General features: G+C 43.2%; 1 protein-coding gene across 1 annotated transcript; it reads right to left on the bottom strand.

Moving 5' to 3' along the window:
- Positions 1-224: 224 nt before the first annotated feature.
- On the bottom strand, positions 225-8,734 carry LOC147422160 (uncharacterized). Its single transcript, XM_086503031.1, has 12 exons — positions 8,727-8,734; positions 8,555-8,589; positions 8,287-8,453; positions 6,762-6,788; positions 5,982-6,411; positions 3,675-3,990; positions 3,404-3,581; positions 2,341-2,436; positions 1,599-2,256; positions 1,345-1,499; positions 630-726; positions 225-541 (listed from the first exon to the last, which is right to left on the bottom strand). The coding sequence occupies exons 1-9, from the start codon at positions 8,732-8,734 to the stop codon at positions 2,227-2,229; spliced, it is 1,287 nt and encodes a 428-aa protein (XP_086359157.1). The 3' UTR covers positions 225-541; positions 630-726; positions 1,345-1,499; positions 1,599-2,226.
- Between the last annotated feature and the right edge of the window lie 1,939 nt (positions 8,735-10,673).

Below are 10,673 nucleotides of genomic sequence, written 5' to 3'. Positions count from 1 at the left end.
TTGCCCCTTAAAAGAAACAAAAACGCCTTCACAAATTGCTAGTAATGCTTAACAGAGTGAGAATTTACCTTCTCAAATTATATCCCTCTTGCACATACAGAATTCAAAAAAAAAAAAAATTGAAAGGTATCACTACTTGTGCGTTGATAACCTTAAAAACAGGCAATAGCGAGAGAGTGTTGACACCCCTAAAACCCTATTCTAAGCTCAGAAATAAAACGAAAGGACTCATAAACCAGCAGGGGCCTTCTCAAATTTCAAGCAATGTTGAGCTGACCATTTCCATGGGCAAGACACCCTTATCTAGGCTCACAATCAGAGCAAAAGTCTTCTTCAGAAAAGAAGTGCATCGTCGGCCTCTGTTCTGCCCAATTTCCACTCAAACTTCTCTTTCGGATCCTTTAATTTCAAACCCATGCTCACACAGCTTGTGGAGTCTTCCATTGAGGCTCTCCCTTACCCAACTTCATCCATGCCCCCTTCACATGATGTGCCCTCATCAAGGTCTCGCTTGCTTCAAGGAGATACGTGCAACCAACACCTGCAAGGCAAGGATACTCATAAAATGGAAGGAAGAGAGAGAGAGAGAGAGAGAGAGAGAGAGAGAGAGAGAGAGAGAGCTACAATACCAAAATCCCTGAACAAAACGGTATAAGCATGCCATCCAATCTGCAAGGCGAGATCTTGGATGTCCTCGTCTCAAGGTTGCTATTTCAGCATGACGACCTGCAATGAAGGACTTTATATAGCTTCTGAGAGAGAGAGAGAGAGAGAGAGAGAGAGAGAGAGAGAGAGAGAATGCGCACGCATGCAAGGCTTTAACAAAGCCGTTAGAAAGTGACACACACACATTACTTCTTCTTACCCTCAACTATTGTTCCTTGCCGAGCCTGAGCTCTAGGTCTGCCCTGTGGTGGTTTTGGAGGCGAAGGCGCCAAGATGTAGTGGTGGTGGGGAGGCTTGCCAGCATGCCAGCATATGGCCGCATATCTTCGCTCCTCTCCTAAATCCCTGGTCTTTGGCCACTACTGCCCGCTCTGGAAGCACCTTCGTGTGAACTACGTGTCCAGCACCTAATTACACCCTGTTGCACTCCCTCTAGCCCTGCTGCCTGCATGCCGTGAACGGACCTGCTACAGCCTACAACCCCCTGCCCTGTCAAGATCTACTGAGTTGTTCTGTCCGGGCTTTCTTCATCGCACTCTCATTGCCTTGAGAAATTGATATCAAGGTGTGGATAAGTGCGATGACTGAGTGATTCAGTGAGTGAGTGCGTGTGTGTGTGTGTGTGTGTGTGTGTGAGAGAGAGAGAGAGAGAGAGAGAGAGAGAGAGAGATTTCATACCTGTGTTGGGCATGGTTTATTTTGAGGAGCCGGGACTTGAGCTTGTACCTTGACTTGAGTTCTGTCAGCATTTGGTGGTGGTGGTGGTAGTGGAGGGGATGGAGGCGAATCACCAAACATAACATTCAAGCCCGAGCAACCCGCTCCAACAGCACCTGTGAAAAGAAACCATCATCAGCTCTCTGGCCTTGCTTGAAGTGTCAAGCATGAATTGCAATAGAGATGGCTATGAGGTTCGTGTGATGAGCACGTACACTACAAAATGCAGTAGCCATTAGCCGAATTGAAAATGGTTTGTCGAACCAGCATTGCACTTGCACTCATACAAAAGACTCGAGTTGTTGGAGGTGACACACTCCCCATTTCCACAAATAGGGAGAGTGCAAACTGCAACACATGAAAAAAGGTGGCAGGGTTCTGAAAGCAAAGCAATCATCCTAAAAAAAATTTAGTCGTTTGTCTGTCCACCCCAAACAAGATCAGTAAAAGCATGGTGCAAAAGGTAGCTTATAAGGTTGAAGATTAGCTAGGTCTACATGCACATCCAGATAGCACATGCATTCTGAACTTCATACACAAAAACCAACCTATTCCTAAAACAGACCAAGTTTTCAAGAACATTTATATATGAACTTTCTAGCAATAAAAGCATGGACTCAAGTCGAATCGTAGTGAAATACTAGCTAAACAGAAATAAAAGCCGTTAGTTTAGAATATTCCGTAGCCAGTGGGAATTACTTCCTACAGTAGACTCCATGGGACCCAAGATGGGACCCATGATGTAGATCAATTGAGGTAGAACCATTTCGAGCAAAAAATACATCATATTGGTTGTTGTTGAGAGAATCGAGAACACTAGCTTCACGAACAAAACTATCCCTGCTATGAATTGAGATCTTCATCTCTCGCCACCTTGAAAAAGAAACAAGATTACAAGGTTAATTGCAAAATCAAAATATGAGCCAGGGAAGGAAAAATATGCACATTGAAAGTTACCTCGATAGAAGAGCTTGGAAGCACACTAACAATCAACTTCCAATCTAGCCATAAAGCATTCGCATGGTGATCATGAGCCCAAAGAGAAGGACTTTCCTGTTATCATTGTCGACTTCTACGACAAAAGCTTCTCTCATCTCAGAATCTGTATAGAATGCGAGTCAACGGGAACGGCAACGGGATCCCCGCGGAACGGGGGAACGGCTAGGGGTCTGGAACGGGAACGTCGCGGAACGGGAGGTATAAAAAACACCCAAATAGTGCAATTTTTAGCTCCTTGTGTTTAAATACAAGGAGTATTAGAGTGCTTTGACTCTAATACTCACAAAAAACTCGTTTTGAAGACCATTCAACCTTGCTATGACTAGATGATGAGAGAGAGAGAGAGAGTGAGATGGAGAGGGAGAGATTTGAGAGAGTGGGAGGGAGAGGAAGAGAGCTTGAAGGCTTGAAGCCTTGAGCCTTGAGAGAGTGAGTCTTGAGAGGGAGAGATCTTGAGAGTGAGAGGGAGAGAGCTTGAGCCTTGAGGATTAGCTTGTGAAGAGAAAGGGGGAGGGGGGTGCATTTTATGAGTCCTTGAGGCCTTGCACACTTTCAAAAGAAGCCCAAACATTTACTTCAATTTTTTCAATTTTTGCCAAATTTGTTTGTAGCCGTTGGCCGTTCCAGGGGCATTCCGGAACGGTCCGGGGGCGTTTCGGAACGTTCCGGAACGGCCGTTCCGGTTTGCATTGGCCAACCGGAACGTCAGACATTCCGGGACGTTCCGGAACGTTCGGGAAGGGAACTGCCCCCCGGAACGCCGGAACGGGGGCTAGGGGGCGTTCCCCGGTAACTATGATGCGAGTACAAGATCCCCCGGCTCTGGCCATGGTGGAACGCAACCTGGCTGCCCTGGACACACCAACCTACTACGAGCTTTGTGTCCACTTAGCTCATACATGATATCCATTTCGTTAATGGTAGATCTTAACCAAAAGAACTTATGTTTTATACAATCAAATGGCCTTATTATATATGTGGTGTTAGCCTTCTCGCTTCTTTGTATTAAAGGCATCCCTACCACCTCATCCATGATAAAATCTCTTTGCAACAAAGCCTCTACATTCATAAATAATTGAATTTCCCCTTCTTGTTCATGAAGAAACAACTTCTTCAAATGGCCTCTCCGTATGATCTCTTCCGATCTATTTGGTTCAAGGAGCTGGTCCTCAAAAACCACATAATCATCTACCGCATACCTGCATTCATGCAAATAAAGCCTTTGAGCATCACACACCACTAGAACGGATTGCAATCGTCTCTACAGTACCATACAATCACCTATTGCATACCTGCATTCGTGCAAAAAAGCCTTTGAACATAGCACACCACCGCAATGGATTGTCTTTGAAGTGTTTGAAAATGGATGCATCCAATTATAGATGGCCAACAACGACTCCTTCTCGAATCCGTTGAGTGTAAAAAACTTTTTCTTGTTGCCCCCAACTACAATACCCTTTTTGTCTATTAGATGTTTGCAAATGCCTGGGAGGAGTCTACGACATGCATTCCACGCATCTTGCGCTTTTCTCTCAGATGAAGCTCGCATAATGCATCTACTATGCCAATCTTCACATTTCTTTGGATAATCTCCATCTTCATTACCCTCTGGAAGAACCAGAAATGAATGTACATACATCTCATCTCTCTCAAAACACCTTGTTTCACTGTTCTCCGTACTCACTTGTTTCCATACCCTTGTAAACAAGTGGCGACTATGAAACTTGGTGTACGATACTTCATTTGCTTTGTTGTTGGTATGTATACTCAAGAAGCCAGAAATGCTCCTCTCAAATGAAAAACACCAAAAGCAATCATGAGACCCATGTCTCAAGATGTCATCAAGGAGTTCACCATTTCCTATAAAAAAGCATAAATTACAAAATATTTACTAATTGTGTTAATCCAAAACTATAAACCATGATAAAATATCGAGAAGTACGAACAAACCTGCGACATGCTCTAAAGGAGAGCTGTTTGGTCCCTCCCATTCCTCCGATAAGATACGCCATGAAAGAAAGAGAGAACGACAAACTTCAATGTCATCCTTGGTCCAACCTTTCCGTCTTGTGCACTCAAAAAACATGTGTGAAATATCAACCAACAACTTTCCAATGACCACATCCTCTTTTGAAATGCCACAAACCACATTTAGAATATGAGGTAAGCACCACTGGATGAACTTCTGGCATTCTTCGGCTTTGAACATCTTGTAATGGCGAGAAGGATTGCGTGGCCATCTTCCACTATTCACGATAGCCTTGGGAATCGCTTTCTCTACTTCTTTCACAGCCTTATCAATCTCCTTCTTCATAGATGTGGAGGCTTGAGACATCAATTTCTTCATAAACTTTTGAAATGAGTTCAACGACAAGACATGCATTGCATCATAAACCAAGTCCTTGGAAATATCAAACCCGTACAAATGAAAAAGTCTCCACAATTTAGATTCGCCGGAAAGTCCTCCATCTCTGAGGATTTCCTCCTTTCTCTCCTTTGTCATGCATCTTTTGGATTGTCGGATGCTATTCCACATATCTTCAACTCGCCGTTTTTTTGGCGGATATCTACCTTGATATCGATTTGCATCATAGGCATAGCGATCATCGAGAAGAGTTGCTTTCGGAATATCTCGTCTACAAAAACTCATTCCTCCATCTTTGACCTGTCCTAACTTACACTGTGCAGGGTGGTCTCCTGCGCATAACATAAGCATACTCCTCAATTTCACTCTTCCACCTTGTATTTTGTCGCTGATGTCGTTCGCAAGATAAGCATAATTCACATCAAAACCCTCCAAAAAAGATCTTTCTAGATCAAGAAATAAGGGATGCAAGAAAGAACCAAGGATGTCATTGTGCTTTCTCTCCAAGTCTTTATGTGAGAGAGGCAAAAATAACACGGGTAAAGATCCCACAATTGATCTTTTACCTCCATTGAGCACCACTATCTCAACCACAGCACTGTCTTTCACCGTTGTTGAGGCGGCTTGAAAACCGTCCCAATGTAGCATTAAAGCGAAATTGCGTGGATCTCCCTTTGTTTCAAAAAAATAAAAATTACATTGAGATAACCAATAGAGCATGCAAATAGCCAAAATATCAATATGCATGGCTTGAAAAGATATACCAAAAATTATACCTGTATCATTCTTCGTTGTGAGCGAATTTCCTTGAAACACTTTGAGCATCTAAAGCGATACTCTTGGAGATCCTCTTTCCACCCCGACAATAGCTCGGGACTTCTTAAGTCCTGCGGAAAAGCTCTGTAAGGATGTTTGCAACATTCATTGTTGCAAACCACCGGTGCCTCCCAATGCACATCTGGATTCCAAAAATTTTGATACATTCTTGTCTTTTCTCCATCCCAAAACTCATTAATATGTGAGGGGTAGTCATGAGTTTCTCTTCCAAGCCATTGTGCTCTCTGTCTCCACATGGCGAGGAAATCATGGCAAAAGGACTCACTTCCACATATCAATTGCAACTGATCTACAAAAGAGATATATTGAAACGATATCATTTCTTTTCTTGGCTTCCTACATTGGGGACACCTTGCACAACATGCGTTGCAATCACGCTGCAAACTTGAAGAACTACCTTCCATATTGCATCTACATTTTAGAACAACACCCTCGTATGCATCCTCCATGCTAGGTTCAAACACTTGAGGACTATGTGGAGTGTCCTCAGTGCCGACACAAAGCTTCCATTCTTGAGGGCTAACCATACCTTTCTCTTTGTACATATGTAACAATTGAGAAAAGTTGCATGGAATTTGCTTGTCACCTAGTCGCCCATTCCAATTGCTTGGCTTACAAACCAAGAGCGATGCCAAGCACTTCTTCTCAGACGATGTGGCCATCTTTTTTCCCACAGTTGGATCTAAACCTTCGAAGAGAATCCTCAAGAGATCATCTTGAAATTTTACAGATGTCCGATGTTGATCACACAATGACTGGATTCGAATCACACAATCTAAAAGACTTGAGTCCAATTCATTGTCATTGTGATCCATAAACGGTGTTGACTGAAATTAACGAAGTACAAAAATGAAAAAAATTTAGAGATTCAAGCAAGCAAGTACATCGTAATTAGATTTGTGCTAGTATCAAAACGCTATTTCTTATATGATTGGCCAATCTGAGGCTTGAGTGCATGGGATGCTTGAGCTTGAATATACGTGGCAAGACATTAACATCGCCAAATGAGAGATGATAATGGAAAAATGCGATGTAAATTCAGGGGCTAATGAAAATAGACGTGTTGTTTACAAAAGCTTTGTTTATCAACAATACAAAAAGGCAAAAAGAACGACAAGATCTTGCACCTCTGAGCAATCCATGAGCCGTTTCTATGTAGACAGTCACACTATCTAACATTAGGTTGACCAATCAATGTAGTTATCTGCAACAAAAGACGTCAACTTTGAAACTACCAAATGAACCACTTCTAGTTACAATGCTCATGAAACCAATTACCTTTTGTAAACTTTGAAACAATTAAAAGAACCACTTCTAATTACAATACTACGACTTCTAATTACAATGTTGAAAGCGCCAAATTGTTAGTCAGGGGCTATTAAAAGGAAACATCGTTCTTGGCAATGCCTTGGTCGAGGAAGGTTTGGGCTGTTTTCATAGGATGCGAAGTGAGGACATCTCTCCAGATGCAATTACCAGCTTGGCACTGTCTTGCTCACAATGTATGCCAATTGTGGTCTACTTCAGAAAGCACAGAAGTGCTTCAGAGCTTCTTCTCCGTCATGTTGTCTCTTGGAGTGCACCGATTTCCAGATATGCCCAGCAAAGGCAGGGCCAAGAAGCTTTGGGCTGTTTTCACAAGGAATCAGTTCACAATGACATTAATAGTCAAGGCTGTTCGAAAAAAGCGTAGTGGTTGCCACTGCCTTGGTTGACATGTATGGCAAGCATGGGCTATTTTCAGCTGTTGGGCATTGATTTCTAGATATGCCCAACAGGGGCAGGGACAGCAAGCTTTGGGCTGTTTTCAGCAGATGCGAATCGGGGGCATCTCTCTAGTGGCTTGGCACTGCCTTTGTCGACATGAATGCGAGGTGTGGTGCGCTTCAGAAAGCACGATAAGTGCTTGAAGAGCATCCTATCTAGGATGTCGACTCTTCGAGTGCATTGATTTTGGGATATGCCCAACAACGGCACGGCCAGGGAGCTTTGGGCTTTTTTCAGCAGATACAAACTGTTTTACATTCTCCGAGTGCAATCACCTATGCTTGCATCGACTTGAAGGCGTGTAGACGTGTGGAACTATGCAAGATGCGAATCAGTTCACAATGACATTAATAGTCAAGGCTGTTGGAAAAAAGTGTAGTGGTTGCCACTGCCTTGGTTGACATGTATGGCAAGCATGGGCTATTTTCAGCTGTTGGGCATTGATTTCTAGATATGCCCAACAGGGGCAGGGACAGCAAGCTTTGGGCTGTTTTCAGCAGATGCGAATCGGGGGCATCTCTCTAGTGGCAATAACCTATGCTTGTATCTTGAGCGTGTGGCAATTGATCTGGACTGTTAAAAAAAAAAAGCGATATTGGCATTCCCTTTGTCGACATGTATGCCAAGAGTGGTGCACTTCAGAAAGCACGATAAGTGCTTGAGGAGCTTCATGTCTGGGATGTCGACTCTTTGAGTGCACTAATTTCCGGTTTTAGGTTACAGGGCAGGGCCAAGAAGCAGATGTTTTGGGCTGTTTTCAGCAGATGTCAACCGGGGGACCCATTAGGAAGCGAGTGCCTTAACACTATGCTAGTGTGCCAACTATTGTCTGCCAACTAATTATAGTGCCCATTCAAAATAGACAAGGGCATGCCACATGACAATGACAAGTAAGAGAAGGCTTAAACAGAAAATGTTGAAATTGAGAAACTTACCAAAATGTTCTCTTGAATAAATGAAAGGTGCAAAAACGACTCCCAAAAAGCGTAGTGAAACCCCCTCAATGGCGCAACTATGGCAAGCCAGAACCCAGGTGTGTTTGTGAGAAGCCAGCCTTTGCCAAAAACGAGACAATCACATCCCAGCACTACATCAAAATATCCTATAAAAGACCAAAAATTGTCAGGCAGAAACGGACATTAAGCACATCAGGCAAAGTCTAGGATCGCATTACAAATGCATTATATTTGTAAAGGAACTCACGGGCCTGATCGCAAGCTTTCCTTGGCAGGAGAAGGCTTTGAAGGCGAACGACCTTAAACTAGGATGCTGCAGCAAACGGACGCTATCCACATGTTATACACCGTGCGCAGATCGTCCAGAGTTCGTGGAGAACGATATCAATCAGCGTGCGCAGATGGTCTGTACACTTCACGTCGCCATGACCAGTGCGTTAAACACAGACGAAACTTGGAGCTGCTATATTTTACTTGTAAAACTTAAAATTGAAAGTGGGAAATTGGAATACGACTTAGTGTAAAGACCTTCTATATATACATTACTATATTATATACATTACTATATGTGCCTCCTAATGGCTATTATGTCCTGGTTACGCTACTACTGGCTCCTCTAAAAATAAATCCATTAATTGGAAGATGCTTTCGAATCTTTCAACCCAAGCGTCTCCATCGATCGATTGCCCGCAGTTGCAGAACACAAGCAAGTGTGCGACTTGACACACACACATAGAGAGAGAGAGAGAGAGAGAGAGAGCTTCTCGTGCAGGGGCTACCCCTCCTCTTCCCTCACATCTCAAGGCTCTGACCCATTCATTGGTTAAGTCCCACCTGCGAGAGTTACAAGATAGAGAGAGACATGGGCGGGGAGAGAGAGAGAGAGAGAGAGAGAGACCCAGCCTGCAGCTTGTCGAATGGAGAGACATATCAGAGTCACTGCAGCTCGTCATGGGTTGAACCTGGAGAGAGAGAGAGAGAGAGAGAGAGAGAGAGAGAGAGAGAGAGAGGCCCACTCATCATGGGCTTTTGCATGCGCATGCGCATGTGCCACCATCCACCGCTGAGGGTGAGCAGTTGAGACATTTTTTCGAGCGTGAGGAGAATCTGTGTTATTCTCCTCTTTTTTTTATTTTTGAAAAGTGTATCACCTGAGCAGCTGAGACCTTTTTTCGAGCGTGAGGAGAATCTGTGTTATTCTCCTCTTCTTTTTATTTTTGAAAAGTGTATCACCTACTAGCGCCAGACCCATTTATCTAATTCCATGTTCCCCACGTTTGACAAGCATTACATAAGAATTCCAAACTCCAAGAGCCTCCTCGTTGCTCATTGTCTTGGGATGAGCTGCATAACCACCCTTTAGTCGTAGCTATGGCGGATGCTTGAACCGATTGTTTCCTCCGACCCTTGCTCCGTCCTCATGGAGCTCGACTTGTTTAAGGACCTCTCGTAGGAGATCCTCATTCAACTTGATGATGACCACTGCTTTCTCTAACCGTTAAGCTACAAGCACAAACTAGATTCTTCCACTACGCTCTCCAAGTGTAGTGCTCTTCATCTTTTCACCTCATTCTATCATAGCTAAATTATAGTATAGATTATCTAAAGGAAAATAGATTAATAGTATAGATTATCTAAAGGAAAATAGATTAATATTTACGCTTTTTATACACATATACTTTGAAGCGAACTCATAGCCTATGTCTCACACTAAATTAAATGTTATAGCTAGCTCACCAAAAGTTTCTTAAGAACTTCCACTGCATGGAGAATTTTCCCTACTAGCTTCCCTCATATTAATGGTGGAGAAGCCATTGAAAATAGAGAAGCCATGCAATAATTATCATTCTCCTTTCTTATCAAAGACTAGGTCTACAAAGAGCTTACGATTTATATTTAAAGAATTGCCAGTTTCCTAAATCATGTCAAATAGGCACATAATCCCAAGAAATGTGAACAAGTCACAAGGATGATGGAAGAATTAAAAACCGATCACCACTAGTAATCATGGGGGGTCCACCATGTAATCATGGCAGTGTACCACGTGAATTTAGCGATTCACGTTTTCTATTTAAGCATATGTTTTAGTATCAATCTAGAAAACTATCTAAGCAGTAGTAAAACCTGAATCACCTCACATTCTCCTTAACCGCGGGTAAAGGATGAACCCCAAAGCCTGGCATTTGAGTGCTTCGGGACCCAGAGCTACCAGTTGTTGCACTTTCACCAGCAGGGCTAGACCCACTTGTAACGACCCACTGTCTAACTTTGGGTATTTGTTAATAGCTGCAAGCCATTTGCTGGAAAATTATTCTCATCCCATAGCACATGGTGTTGAGCTTGCTGACTTGCTCCATGCCATAGGG

Source organism: Adiantum capillus-veneris, chromosome 27 (assembly GCF_014529385.1).
Source record: "Adiantum capillus-veneris isolate H3 chromosome 27, ASM1452938v2, whole genome shotgun sequence".
NCBI lineage: Eukaryota > Viridiplantae > Streptophyta > Polypodiopsida > Polypodiales > Pteridaceae > Adiantum > Adiantum capillus-veneris.
The sequence above is the reverse complement of the archived record's forward strand: the minus strand, read 5'-3'. Positions and strand labels throughout refer to the sequence as shown.